This window comes from Lytechinus pictus, chromosome 18, assembly GCF_037042905.1.
Source record: "Lytechinus pictus isolate F3 Inbred chromosome 18, Lp3.0, whole genome shotgun sequence".
Lineage (NCBI taxonomy): Eukaryota > Metazoa > Echinodermata > Echinoidea > Temnopleuroida > Toxopneustidae > Lytechinus > Lytechinus pictus.
In genome coordinates, this window is record NC_087262.1 from 4,860,232 (window position 1) to 4,876,153 (window position 15,922).

The following is a 15,922-nucleotide window of genomic DNA, read 5'->3' on the forward strand; positions in this document are numbered from 1 at the left end:
AATCTGAAGTAGAAATACTCTGAAAATTCTTTTTGAAAAAATGAATCATGGGCCCGGCAGCCACTGTGCAGCGCCAGATTGACGTAGCTCTCCCTTTAATCGTTGAACACCAAACGGGGTAGTCGCAACTCCCATCTGGTCTGACGCGGCCAGGGCTTGAACTCCCGACCTCCCGGTTGTGAGACGGACGCTCTACCAACTGATCCAACACACCAGTATACATTCTTACCCAAAAGTGTTATACAGATTATAGAGATGGTATAAAGAAGAATTCTTATTGGTTCTTCCTGCAGTCTATTTACAGTTCTCAGATATTACATCATGATTAAGCACATCACACAGTTGCTCTTTCATAGAAGCTCTTGGATATTCAATCAGTGCAAACAATAAAAAGGAAATCCATTGTACACCCTTCACAAACTTAAATAAAAAATAATTTACCAGAGAATGCTCAGGAAGAACCAATTTAAACATTCTTCTTTGTACCTTTTCTAAACTTTTGGGTAAGAATGTAAACTGCACATATTACAAGCCTCATTCCTCTTTCACACCCCCCCCCTCTGTGTCCTTTTCATTGTACCAAATGAGTCAGTTTTAATCGAACAAAGCCCATTGTTAGCCGTAGAATTAGATTCACAATGCATTATATTTTATGTATTACAGAGCCAGGGAATGATAGATCTTTTGAATTAGGATGAATGCCACTGCCATACATGTACCAGCATAACCTATCCTTTGATTTATTCATGGGAATAATTCCTCTGCAGCATAATCCCTGCTCAAAATTCATTACTGAAATAAATGGTAAAGGAGTCGGTGACCTGCCTTTTTTATTCTATAAGTTCAATGACCTCTCTCATACCAGCCAGCATATTCTTGATAGGGACTAATATATTCTTCTGTTCATCCTCAAATAGCTTTCACATTGAATGTGGTGGTAAAAGATGTATGGGGGCTATTTTTATGTTTCTGTGGCTAAATCTTCAGAACCCATTTTTTTTCTCTGTCATTTAGGCATAAATGAACGTCACTCCTTTATCATACAACATTAAAAGTCTAAAAAATATTGTATTTTCAAGCATGTCTTTATTGACTAATCCTCTGAGATACATGCAGGTTTGAAAACAGATGTAAACACTATAGGCCTATCTCTACTTTACTCAAATCTGTTTTGAACCACGTCACATGATGGTCGTATACTCTTCAGGCACAGACTCATATGCAACATTTCCACCAATAACAGGTCTAGAGTGAAGACTAGACTATGTATGTGTCAAATAAGAACCAGCCACCCCAGCTAACAAATGGACGTTTTATGAACGTTCTTAAAACGTCCGAAGTTGGTTTTTTGGACGTTTTGTGAAAACGTTTTATAGACGTAAAAATGTGGTAGGTTTTAGACGTTTTGAAAACGTTTTCTTGGACGTTTTAAAAACGTTTTATAAACGTTAAAAGAACCAAAAAAAAACCTTTCAGAACCCCAAGACGTAAAAATACCTTTAGAAAACGTTCTAAATTTATTGTGGACGTTTTTGGAACGTGTAGACAACCTTAAGAAAACGTTTAGAACGTTCTGAAAACGTTTTTAAAACCTTAAAATGCACTTAAAAACGTCTTGAAAACCTTTTAAAACACGACTGGTACGTTTTCTAAACGTCCAAATCTTCTATAAACGTTTAAAAAACCTTTAAAAACAAGCCTAAAACGTCCATAAAACCTTTTTCCAAAAGTCAATGTCCTCTTTGAGACGTTTGAAAAACGTTTGGAAAACTTTATAAAATATGCATTGGACGTTCAGAAAATGATTGAAGAACGTGAAGTATACCTTTTAAAATACATTAAGGACGTTCAGAAAACATTTTATGTCAAAACGTTCTATTAACGTTCAAAACACCTTTATAGAATGTCTGAAAATGTCTCATGCAGGAATTGGAATGAAAAACAAACATTTAAGTACGCCCCACAAAAGCATTAAGAATGTTCAACATTTACAAACTGTATATTAAATAAACACTGGGTCACACATTTGATTGATTTCAGGTTTTTTATTATTAAACATAAATAAATGTTCAAAGACTTGTGAATACTCAGCTGGAAAGTCTATAAATACATCTAGTGTAAAAAAATTGGCAGCACACACATTGAGTTTTGATTACAGCATACTCAACAAAAGTCACTTGAGAGTGATTTATATAACCCGTAATTTTCATCTTTTGATTCCTGAAAAGATGTCAATTTGTACTGAAAACATGAACTAACTAAATGTCAAAGAAAACTTGGCATAGTTGGTGTGATTGAATCTGGTAAAACCTAAAGGGTACTTCGGGTTGAAAATGTATCTAAACAAATAGAGCAAAATGATATAATTTTCATCAAAATTTGGATAACAAAAATAGTAAAATTACTTAATCTTAAAGTTTAGCAGTATTTCATGTTTTAACAAAAGGCAGCATTAGAAATTTCATCTTCCAGGAAATACAAAATCCATCATATAACAGTTACAACCAACACATAATTATTTACATTAATGAGATGAAAGTTGATGATTTGTCATATAACTGGCAAGTATAAAAACCTAAATTTACTGGGCTATACATAGAAAAGGTACCACTGTAAATATGTGTAGTGTAGAAAATTTGGCAGCACACAAATTGCATTTTTGGTTTCAGCATACTCAACAAAAATCACCTGAGTGATTTATATAACCCGTAATTTTATCTTTGGTTCCTGAAAAGATGTTAATTTGTACTGAAAACATGAACCAACTAAATGGACAAGAAAACTTGGCATAATTGGTGTGATTGACCTCTGGTAAAACCTAAAGGGTACTTCGGGTTGAAAATATTCATATCCAACCAACACATAATTATTTACATTAATGAGATGAAAGTTGATGATTTGTCATATAACTGGCAAGTATAAAAACCCAAATTTACTGGGCTATACATAGAAAAGGTACCACTGTAAATATGTGTAGTGTAGAAAATTTGGCAGCACACAAATTGCATTTTTGGTTTCAGCATACTCAACAAAAATCACCCGAGTGATTTATATAACCCGTAATTTTATCTTTGGTTCCTGAAAAGATGTTAATTTGTACTGAAAACATGAACCAACTAAATGAACAAGAAAACTTGGCATAATTGGTGTGATTGACCTCTGGTAAAACCTAAAGGGTACTTCGGGTTGAAATATTCATATCCAACCAACACATAATTATTTACATTAATGAGATGAAAGTTGATGATTTGTCATATAACTGGCAAGTATAAAAACCCAAATTTACTGGGCTATACATAGAAAAGGTACCACTGTAAATATGTGTAGTGTAGAAAATTTGGCAGCACACAAATTGCATTTTTGGTTTCAGCATACTCAACAAAAATCACCCGAGTGATTTATATAACCCGTAATTTTATCTTTGGTTCCTGAAAAGATGTTAATTTGTACTGAAAACATGAACCAACTAAATGAACAAGAAAACTTGGCATAATTGGTGTGATTGACCTAACTGGCAAGTATAAAAACCCAAATTTACTGGGCTATACATAGAAAAGGTACCACTGTAAATATGTGTAGTGTAGAAAATTTGGCAGCACACAAATTGCATTTTTGGTTTCAGCATACTCAACAAAAATCACCTGAGTGATTTATATAACCCATAATTTATCTTTGGTTCCTGAAAAGATGTTAATTTGTACTGAAAACATGAACCAACTAAATGGACAAGAAAACTTGGCATAATTGGTGTGATTGACCTCTGGTAAAACCTAAAGGGTACTTCGGGTTGAAAATATTCATATCCAACCAACACATAATTATTTACATTAATGAGATGAAAGTTGATGATTTGTCATATAACTGGCAAGTATAAAAACCCAAATTTACTGGGCTATACATAGAAAAGGTACCACTTTAAATATGTGTAGTGTAGAAAATTTGGCAGCACACAAATTGCATTTTTGGTTTCAGCATACTCAACAAAAATCACCCGAGTGATTTATATAACCCGTAATTTTATCTTTGGTTCCTGAAAAGATGTTAATTTGTACTGAAAACATGAACCAACTAAATGAACAAGAAAACTTGGCATAATTGGTGTGATTGACCTCTGGTAAAACCTAAAGGGTACTTCGGGTTGAAAATATTCATATCCAAACAAATGAATCTTAAAGTTTAGCAGTATTTGTCTTATCAAAAGGCAGCATTAGAAATTTCATCTTCCACGAAATACAAAATCCATCATATAACACTATACAACCAACACATAATTATTTACATTAATGAGATGAATGTTGATGATTTGTCATATAACTGGCAAATATAAAACCAAAAATTTACTCGGGTATACATAGAAAAGGCACAATGAATATATGTAGTGAAGAAAATTTGGCAGCACACAAATTACATTTTTTGTTTTCAGCATACTCAACAAAAGTCACTCGAGAGATTTATATAACCCGTAAATTTATCTTTGATTCCTGAAAAGATGTTAAAGGGGAATGAAACCTTTGGAACAAGTAGGCTTGTGTCAAAACAGAAAAATCACGGAATAAGAACAAAGAAAGTTTGAGAAAAATCTGACAAATAATGAGAAAGTTTTGAGTATTTCAATATTGCAATCACCAATGCTATGGAGATCCTCCCATTGGCAATGCGACAAGGATGTGTGATTTCACATGTGAACAACTTTCCCTTTGATGGACTATAAAATACACTCAAAATGTCTCTGTTTGCTTTTTCTTATGGTGATACAAACTCTATATCCATGATGTATTATTTAAGTCTGTATTACATGCCCTCCTATAGAAAGAACACATGATCTACTGATAGATGTGATAAAAAAGGCAATTTAAGTGAAATATATACTAAGGTAATGGGGAGAGTTGTTCACAAGTGACATCACACATCTTTGCCTCCTTGCCAATTAGAGGATCTATATAGTATTAGTGATCACAATATTCAAATGCTCACAACTTTCTCATTATTTATCTGTTTGTTGTTCCAAAGGTTTCACTCTCCTTTAATTTGTAATGAAAACATGAACCAACTATATGACGAGTATATAATATATATGAAGAGTGTGATTGACTTCTGGTAAATTAATTACCCATGGCACCCTCCCCCTCATCTTCACTTGTGAAAGCAGCATCTGCACCAGTGTTGTTACCATCAGTACCGGCCTTAACATCATCAGTACCGGCCTTAACAGCATCAGGTTTCTGCAAATCGGAGCAAATATTTATTTACGAATTGAATGTTCATTTCAACTATACCATAAAAAACAAGGGGTATGGTAATCCCCCTTCCTAAAAACAATGCCTATACAAGCTCATTTGGTGACAAACTTGCTTAATGAAAAATAAGAATCATGATTGTATCTGCAATGATAAACACACATATTATTGCCTGCCCCAAAATGTTAAGTCTGGAGACCAGTGAGGTGAATCCGGCCACCCCCATCAACAATGGCAAAACTGGACTAATGGTGTGCTTCATGTACAATATTGAATATTGTTGTACAGATAATTTGAGCTGGATATTGGGTACGTCCCTTTGAAATGGCGCATAGACGTAACAGAATTTTCACTAATTTAATCAAAAGATAACCAACTTTGAAATAACACATTGTTTTAAAAACCTAATCCGAAGGGAGGGGGGGGGGGGCACAAGGGACTTGTGTGGGTTAATGCCCAAGCAAGAATTGTTAAAAAAAGTTAATGTGCCCTTTGAAATAGTAAATTGATCTGGTATTCTCTTGCAACATATTTTTGTATTTTGATAAATCCACATGATAAAAAGAATAAAAACAAAAGTAAAAGGAATTTACCTTCCATTTACTCCCTCCTGGAAGATATGGGGTTCTCTTTAAAAAGTCCCCCAGAACTTCCTCAATGTCCGTTTCTTTCACACCCTGGTGGGTCTTCACGCACGCTCCTGAAAGACAAAAGTGCCGAACACATGGATCATTACAATAACATTATTTTTGACGACACATTAAAATAGACTACACACCTTAACTAGGCCGGGCTATTTTTGGAGGTCACATAGCGGAAAACAGGGGGGGGGGGCCTTACATTCCTACTGTATTTTCTTGATTTGTTTAATTTCTTATGTATTTCTTTGTTTTTCAATCTTTACATTTATTTTTTAATGAAATTTGTTGGTGATATTATTACAATCATAAACAGCCTAATTTAATTCATATTGACCAGTGAAAGCAAAAATAATCATACATTTGTAAATTTTGACAGAAAACCCAATTTGTACATGAAATCACAGTTTTTAGCTATTTTATGCTGGATGCTTTAAAAAAAATGGTCTTAAAAGTCGTGTGATGCTTGAAAGAAGAAAGTCATGAAACGTCACGAAGAAAGCTTTTCATGAGACTTATTGCGCGAAATGTCCCCTGGCCCAGTTATGGTTAAATGACAAATGGGTCATTCCATTGCACTCTTTTCAAATGGACTAGTGAAAAATGGTATGTCGTTTCCCCTTTTTTGTCTCGCAAAAATTGGCATTTTCTTTGAATAAATACATGGATACACATCTGCACACTCTAACATAAGTAATTAACAGATCAAATTGACATTGTACATGGTGTTTAGCACTGCTGTCTGTAATACATAGTTGTGTATGGTACTTTTCAAAGAAACTAAAAGGGGATATTTTATCAAAAGAATAAGCTCAAATTCTAGTATTTGATAACAATAGCATACAGGTTATATAAATGTGTAATGCAATTAGGTTGCTGGAGGTCATCATTTTCCAATTGATCACCAATCATTTTAACTCAGGTGAATCCAGAAACATATAAAAGTGAAAATGAAATTGGCTTATAATAACTGATCACTTACTGACAATGACAGGATAAAATCTGGTCGACTTCAGACCGCGCTTTCCCTTCCGACCAAACACGTTGAAATCCGACCAAAGATTATTAGACCCCAGCTTTTTCATCATACGCCGACTTGTTTGGGCAATATTGACCCCGCCGACTAGACTCAGGTAGTTGATCTGAAATTAAAGTACCAATATCAGTTACAATGCTGCAGATTCTCACACAACTAGGATTAAACCATCTCATTTCCATACAGTACTATGAATGATTCTCTTGCTAAAACCTCACTATATGTGTCACCCTGATACAGTTATCAAAATTTACAGCATATCACTCTTTTGTTAAACATGGCTAAAAAGCAATCAAGGCATAAATCAGAAATTCAGAATATTCAAGGTTAATATAATCAAAGCTGTATAAAAAGGCAAAACAATCATTTTAATGGATGATTAAATAATGCCAAATTAGTATGCAAATGTTTTCAAACTTACCATTCTCTTCTTAAATTCTGACTCTGCAAGTTTCGTTTCAAGCATGTCAAATTCTTGAATGGACTTTAAAGGTTCAGATAAGGGCTCCTGCAGGTCGGCAGGACCTACCCAAGAAGCTGGTGATGATTTGGCCAGGTCTGCCAGCCTATCAAGTATCTGGGCCTGCACCTCTTCAAGTTTCTGCAGTTTCTGCAGAACCTGCTGCTGAAAATTGTCTTGGAAAAAAGGGGAAAAAATACATAACATATTAGGTAATTATGGTAGCTATTCATATAGTGTGACTGATATGTACGACAGCTGTCCAACTATCGCATTTCAGGAATAAATCATCCCGCTGCGTTGACAATATATGTACTTCTACAAAGCATCAGACAATGCAACACATACAAATAGAATGTGAAAGCAATTTTGCAGAAAAATATACTCCTGCTTTGTTGATAAATATAAATCAAAATTAAACATCACATCAAAAGAAAGTTCCTCCCAAAAGAACCCCATCAAATCTTCTGGTATGACAAATTATTCAAGAAACCAAGGGATAAAGATACGGTTGCTAAGAAGCGGTATTTCGAAAATACCTCCGAGGCTCCCCCCCCCCCCTGGCCTAGATAAGGTTAAATAAGTGTAGCATTTTGGTAAAAAAGGTTAATTTTGTTTGTAGCTTATGCGGCCATCATTCTTAAGCCGCCCCCCCCCTATACTCAGGCATAGCCAAGATATACTGATGATTTAGCTGGAACGATGACGAATATTCTCTGTATTTTATTGAAATGTCAATGTCACATTCTCGACGAGGTACCCGTTATAGAGGAAAATGCCCGGGCATAAAGAATGACAGCCGCATGAAATATGCTGCACACCAAAATCTAATCAAATTGACCTACTATAAAACATACTTTGAAGTTCTTGAGAAGATACATTAATACTTACTGTCCGAGCTTCTAGCCTTTGGAGTAGGCGGCTGGTCTTGTTGTGATGTTGAAGGAGTCGACAACAGTTTGGGGACAGGAAGCTCCCTAGTCTTTGCCTTTGCCTTTCTCGGGCTTCTTTGCACGGGCTCAGGTTCTAACTCCATATCTGGAAATAGATCACAGACATTACAAAGATTTCAAGCAAGAATTTTTTTTTTTAGAAATGTATTACATGTAAGATTAAAAGATCAACTGATTGCGCAGCAAAGTCCAGCAAGATATGTGTGTTTCTAGCATCCTTCTAGCGTATAAAGTCCACTGCAGCACAGCAAAGAAAAACACAACTAATTCATAAAATAGCTTTTGGGGTCAGGTTTTGCACTTACGTTAAAAAGGTACTCAAGGCTGAAATTGGAATTTTATGTTACCAAGCACAACCCTGAAAATTTAATTTTGATTAAACAGTTAAACTTAGCCTAGTCACATAAGAATTTGATGAGCAAGATGATGCAACATCTCACCCATTTCTTTTACATTTTATCATCTGAATTCCTAATATTTCATTTTTCACACATTTTGTATGTAATATATATCCCTTATTTGAAATACATACAAAGCAATCATGATCCTTAACATTCTACAAAGAGTATTTCTTTGTTATGTTCTTGGAGCAGAAAAATTAATACCTGTTTTTTTTATTAGAAAAAAGACGGGACATCATCAGCTTGCTCATTGAACATTCATGAGAATATGCATGGAACTGCTTTGTGTTAAAATAACTTACCGGCATCACTGTCTGATTCACTCAGTAATCTTAACGGTGCATGCCTCTTCCTTTGGCTACTTTCCTCATCTGTGTCCAGATTTGAAGTTTCCTCTGCCTTCCTGGCCTTTGATCTGGCTTTCTCGTAGTTACCTGTATGTAAACACAAAGCACATGCAAAATGATAGAGAACATGCATGCAGAACAGGCAATTCAGTCATATTGAGCTATTACCAATTGAAACAAATCCTTTGTTGCTACAGCAGGGAGCCAGAGAAACCCCCTTTTAAAGTGAAATTATGGCTATGCAAACATTACTTCAAGCAAACAGAACTGGCTTTATTCCTTACTAATTTTTCAATGGAATTATCATACGAAAGGGCAGAAAACTAGCTTCACAGATACGTTATTTTCCCTTTGAAATGTAGATACAGCCTGCCAAATGATTTGATATTCCTCTTTCAACATGTTTTTATTCACTCACGTGTGACATATGCAGGTTCCGAGATGGCTCAAATGAAAGAGGATCTCAACCATTTATTAATGATTGTGATTGAGATATAATGAAACATTAATAATTATCCGTTTTGTCTTATCTGGGAAACCGTTATGTTCATGAATCTTACTTGTCACTTTCAACACGCGAATTTTGTGCCTCCCCCAAGTCTGCTTGTCAGGAATGACATGCCGCTTTGCTCTCATAGTTTGCTGGTGACCTGGCCAGTAGCTGAAGTGCTCCTAGATTTAAGAACAATAACATATTTTCTTGTTAAATTGTTGGGATTCATTTAAGAATTATTCAAAACTCTAACTTTAATGACAAGTTTACTATAAACAAATACAAATTTAAAATGTTGAGACATAAAAAAAGTTATGTTGCTCTTGACAACAGATAGTCTTGTCTGAGGCTTTTCTGCATCAAGCATGTAGCAAATAGTTTTTCCTCTGCCGATGAACATTTTTTTAATTACCGGTACATTTTCGAAGTCATTGGTACCCACACATGAAGATTCATAAATAAGATTGCTTAAAATGATTCATTTGTGAATGCAACATGTACGTCAAAGCTAATTTTGAACATGCATTTTCAATCATATGCCCAATTATCTTTGAGAGTTCTGGTTGTCTGAGACGCAAAGTAAAGAGATAGTACAATTACAGTTCGCACCTACATTTAGTGCTGTAGATTTCAACAGTGTGTATTATTATGACCTCTGCATTGAATCATAAGATAAAACAAAATTGAAAGTAGACTTACCCCTCCTTCATTTACAATCCATGACGCGGACACCAATGCGACTGCATCATCTTCGTCTTCAAATGCCACAACTGCATATTCATTCATCTGTTGAGATAAGAACAAATTATGATGAAGCAATATTTGATTACTTCTTACCTGTACTTACAGAAAAGAGCCTGCATTGCATCCCTGTACAAATACACCTGTCAATTTACTTGGTAAAACATGTATGCTTAACATCTTTGATGGAAGAAAGGTATCGGATCAAAGGTGAATAACTTTGCCCATATACATGTAGATCAAACCTGAATACATTTATGTCCCATCTAAAATTGTATTAACCTTTATTTTTTTGCTATACTACACTTTAGTACACTGTACCTCAGGTATTTGCATTGTGGTACATGGCTGAATATGGAGGAACATGATGGCTAAAAAAACCAACCTACACCCATGTACATGCAAGGTACACATCTCCACATTAGTTGAACTCTTATCAATAAAAAAACTGCACAACACAGTTTTGGTATAAAACTGAACCTATAATAAAGTCAAACACATTTTCTTTTCCCCAAATTTCAACTTCGTGAAGTTGACTGTATAATTTCTCATGTTTTTATTTACCATTCAGCAATGCAACAATGCCATGAAGATGAATGTATTTCTGTCAACATCAAACTTCAGTGCTTTCTTCTTCAGAGATTGGTGTGGAACCATCCGCATACTGGTATTGCGTTTGCTTACTTTGTGGACACCAATTATTTTGGAGTCACATGGTAAAGTGAAGGCATTTTCACTCTTTGTGTAGACTCTACACAGGAGAAGTTTGTCATCATTTTCGCTGGTCTCATTGGTTTCCTCTTCTACCTCACAACACGAAGATTCACTAAGAATATAGCAATTATCAGGTTTCTTTGTAGATACAACAGAAGCCTTAGATGTTGAAACACTTTGAAATTGTTCGCCCTCACACAATCGCTTGATTATTTGTACAACAGGTCGCTTGCCAGATCTCACTAGTTTTTTCATGTACTGAAGGTAATTCTCGAAAGGGAATGCAGCGCACAAGTTCAAGTTTCCAAATAGACGCGCTTCATCTGCCAAGTGGACCATACTGTGGACATTATATACAAGGAACTCCTGACCATACAATGCACATCCCTGGTCATTAAAGTACACCAAAAGTTCTTCCGCAAATGCATGATATTCTGCAGTAAGCCTACTGTTCACAAGAATGCATGTAGCCACACTCAGCGCCATGAAAAGGTTGTATTGGACAGATGACAATACTCCTTTAAGGCAAACTTTCCCAGTGTACAGGAGAAACTGTCGTAGCTCTGTTGCCTTCCATCGATCTATCTCGGAGAGATGACGAGGCTTTCTTTGAAAGTCATTGGTTATGGAGCCCCTTAGCCCCAGAAGTTTCTCACTAACAATTTCCACATGAACAGCGCCCAATTTATAATTGAGCAATCTTCCCTTCCCGCGCATCCAAATAAGGATCAACTTCCTCATAACACCCAGGCACGATTGGTGCATGAAGTCTACTGGGAAACACTGAATCATATCAATTGGCAACTGGCAGAAAGGTGTATCACCATTATGGTGTTCTGGAGATTGCTTGGCCCGAAATGAAGCATCTGTTCTTTTCTCCAAATTACTTGTCTCAGGGTATGTCATTCTGCCCTTCCATTCTCCTCTCTGTTCACACTTATCACATCCGTGGTATCCTGCAAACAACTTAGTACCCTTCACCATGGCTCTAGCAGGAGCATCACAGACAATGCATTTCAGGTGAACTTGGATTGCTTTCCCATCCACAAGGAGACCGTCTGCCATAACATTGCCCAAGTCTCTAATTGTGTCCTGAAGAAAATCAAGGTTTGAAGGTTTCGAAAGGCCATACGTTAATGCCACTGGAAAGACGTGCACAGGTGAAGCATTTGTAATCGAACACAATATCGGCCATAAACTCTTTGATGTGTCCTTGTGAAGTGGAATTCCGTCAATATTCAGAGCAAGATGTATAGAGTCAGCATCGTCGATGTTTGTGTTGCAGGTCTTGTATGCTTTGGACAATTGTTCATGAACTCCCAGGTATACATATTCCATTCCAGATGCAATGTCAGTCTCAACAGTCTTAGGAGTTTGGAGCAATGTACGAGCTGTAGCTGGTAAATCTGGGTGTCCATGCCTCTTTAAGATTTTTAGAAGACCATCAACTGCATTATGTTTAACTTGGTAGTCATTTGCCCATTTAGCCAACTCATTTTGTACACCGATGTGCGGCTCCTCACCCGAGTGATCTGAATGTTCGTTCTCTGACTCTGAATCAAAAGATAAAGGCGGATCATCACTATAAGAGCCAGAAGACAATGGGGTATCAGCACTACCATCTGCCAAACTATCACTCGAATCATCACCAGCAAGAATGGCATTGTCAAGTTCAATTTCCCTTTCTGGCTCAAAGAGAAGTCCTTCTGTTCCATCTTCCACTGCGAGAGCTTCTACATCACTCTCACTGCTGCTCGCTACAACATTGCGTCTATTTTTTCTCGATGCACGATGAGCCCTCATCCATCTTCTGTTGTATTCATTTTTTCCTGACCATGATGCACACATTTTTGCGATCGATCTAAAAATGAATATAACAAAGGAACATGAACTAAGCAATGAGGCAAATAAAGCATTTCCTCTATTCCACCATTGCCTTTAAAGGCTTTAAATCAGTAATTCCAGAAATATACATGTAGTTTCTTTCATTACGGCAGGTCCAACCGGTTCGAACAATTTTCCCTAAACATTCATTTACATTGTTCTTTATAAAGACTTTAAAATATTATCGTACACAATGTTTGTTTTGTTGTGAATCTCACAATTTTTCCTTTGCCTTTTTAGAGGCACCATTGTAAAGTTACAGACGTGTGCGTCACGTAACGTTGGCGAAGAACAATAGTAAACAAGACGGCAGCGTAAACATCGGGCAAGTTTCTTCCATCTTTGCATAATATTTTTCTCATTTTTTTAATGAATTCTTGTTTAAAGATAAAATCTATGGCGTAGAAATGTCGGAAATGAAGTTGTATCCCATGAACATGATTTAGGGCTAGATCTTTTTAAGTAGAAATCTCGGGGGCGAAATTTTCAGGTTTTTTGGCGGTAGACGCAGATAAATGGGAAGGAATACCTGGCTTCAATGAGAGTAAGCATACGTCAGTAAATAATTTTTACTCTCTAACTTAGAAGTACATGTAGGATGGGGGTCGGGTGTCCGGACACTTTATATTTTTGAAGCCTTCTTTTTTGTCTTTGGATTACACTAAAAATATGAATTCAATAGTTGTAATCATCTTTTATTTTGTTCTATTTAATAATTCCTAACATTTTGTACTAAACATTGATGAAACTTTGCTTGTAAATTTTTCCAAATGACTTTCTATAATTGATCGTCCGGACACACAACCTGTCCGGACACACAACAACTGGGTATAGAACTAACGTTAGAGTAGAAGCCTCCAGGCTAAGTCAAATGGAAAGTCATAACTTAACTTAAAGAGAAAATTCCAGTAGTTGCAGTAAACACTGATTTCATGAGAAAGTCTGTAAAACCAGGCTTAATTGTCAGTATATCATCGAGGATCTAGATCTGGTACAGTATAAACTGAACTTTGTGAAATCTTGAAATCTACGCTGAAAATGTTCAGACTGAACTTCCCCAACACTGATAAGCGCACGTGGGACAGTGTATAATTATTGCTTTGAGCGTCGGGCCCGACGCTCTACCCGAATCCTGTGCTTATTTGCTGATTTCTCAGTAATTAGACAATTTCTTCCAGTTCCAGAATCCTTTGGCACATGCGTTTTATTTATACAAACAGACACTTTGGTGGTCATTTCATTGGATTCTGTACGAACTCATTTTGATATCGTTACCAAAACTAGCATTTACCTTTAAAGTTAAGTGCAGCGCTGACGGTAGAACTAGAAGGAGTGGAGAGGTGAACTAGTAGTGACCATAATGCTGAATTATAGGACTTGTTTCTTGCTAAATGAAATGTCTTTACAAGTGATAGACGTTAGACTTATTAGTTCTAACGTTCCGCCTTAATTTTTTTCTCTCGTTTTTGTTTGACATGCACGTTAATCGCTATGAGTATTGCATGCAGCGATTCCTGCGCAGCATGCATGCATCATTGCATGTAACCCAGGGAGCTCCCGCCCGCTGCGCGGGCGGGAGCTCCCTGGGCCGGGTTAGCATACATGCAGACATTCATGACCACAACACAATGCACAATCCTACACTCTGATTTCAATCATGTCTTCCCACATTTTGTACGTCTCAAATTCACTCAAAAACATTTAAACACCTAACACATATCAAAATTGTAAATAATTACCTTGAAGTCTCACAGATTTGGTTGAAAGTTCAGGATTTCTTGAAAGATTGTGAAAGGCACACAATGGTTGACACACGGCATTCAACGGGAAATTCGAAAGTATATACCGCATGGGATGAGATGACGTCATCGATCAGTACAAGGCTTGCGGCCTCGTTCGATAATGTGTAAATTAGAATTCATGGTACAAACAAGTAAAAATAAAAGAATTTAAAATTACCAAAAAATGAAATTAAGCAAGGAAAATTAATAAAAAAACATGTTATTTTTAGGTTTATTTCATCGTGTATAATTATTGGCATGTTTTAAAATATAGCTATTTGATTTATTGAACTGGACGTGTAAAAACGTTTGGTAAACGTATATACAAAAAGTTTATTTTTGTAACGTCTAAAAACGTTTTGTAAACGTCCAATATCGAACGTTCTGCAAAAGGCCTACACTAAACGTTCTGTAAACGTTCTATACAAAACGTTCAATTTTGTAACGTCCACAGAACGTTTTTAAAACGTCCTAAAAAAACTCAACTTTGACGTAATATGAAGTCCAACCTTAAAACGTTTTAAAAACGTTTTCAAAACGTTCATTTAGGACAAAGACGTACAGGACATAAAAAAAACGTTTTCAAAACGTTCTGAAAACGTTCTTTGTTTGCTGGGACAGTACATAGGATCAAATATAAACTTCTCATATTAACATTCAAATGGATTCATGGTATATTGCCCCTGCTTATCTTCAAGAACTTGTCCAAATTCATAACCCAAGCATAATCTCCGTTCTGGCTCTCAAAATCTTCTCTCCGAAATTACTGTCAAGACCAAATCATATGGGGATCGGGCTTTCCTAAAAGCTGCACCAGCACAATGGAATTCTCTACCACCGACATTACGAAATATTACCCAGCTTGAGAAATTCAAAGTACAATTAAAAACCCACCTCTTTCAGAATGTTTAACTGAGTCACATGTAGGTCCAATCCATGTTTAATATTCTTTGATGTTATGTATAAGTATTTGATGTCTAAATTTTAAATTTACAATTCTAACCTCATTTCTTGCTTTCCTCGCGCATAGAGACCTGTAGGTGTTATGTGTATTTAAGAACTGTACTATTATTATTATTATAGTGAATATACACATGTAGTCTTACTATTGCAGACTCTGCATTATGCAAATTGCGAAAACCAACGGTCTGTGCCTGCAGACTAGTGGTCATAAGGAGTGTTGAAAGAAAATATATGCAATCAATTGCAAATTTCAGTTGCAAATTTACAAGTGGTG

General features: G+C 36.0%; 1 protein-coding gene across 1 annotated transcript; it reads right to left on the reverse strand.

Annotated features, from left to right (window-relative positions):
* Window positions 1-1,968: 1,968 nt before the first annotated feature.
* Window positions 1,969-14,730, reverse strand: LOC129265124 (uncharacterized). Its single transcript, XM_054903113.2, has 9 exons — window positions 14,644-14,730; window positions 10,265-10,351; window positions 9,633-9,744; window positions 9,028-9,159; window positions 8,263-8,409; window positions 7,333-7,547; window positions 6,858-7,017; window positions 5,831-5,937; window positions 1,969-5,222 (listed from the first exon to the last, which is right to left on the reverse strand). The coding sequence occupies exons 2-9, from the start codon at window positions 10,349-10,351 to the stop codon at window positions 5,103-5,105; spliced, it is 1,080 nt and encodes a 359-aa protein (XP_054759088.2). The 5' UTR covers window positions 14,644-14,730; the 3' UTR covers window positions 1,969-5,102.
* Window positions 14,731-15,922: the final 1,192 nt, after the last annotated feature.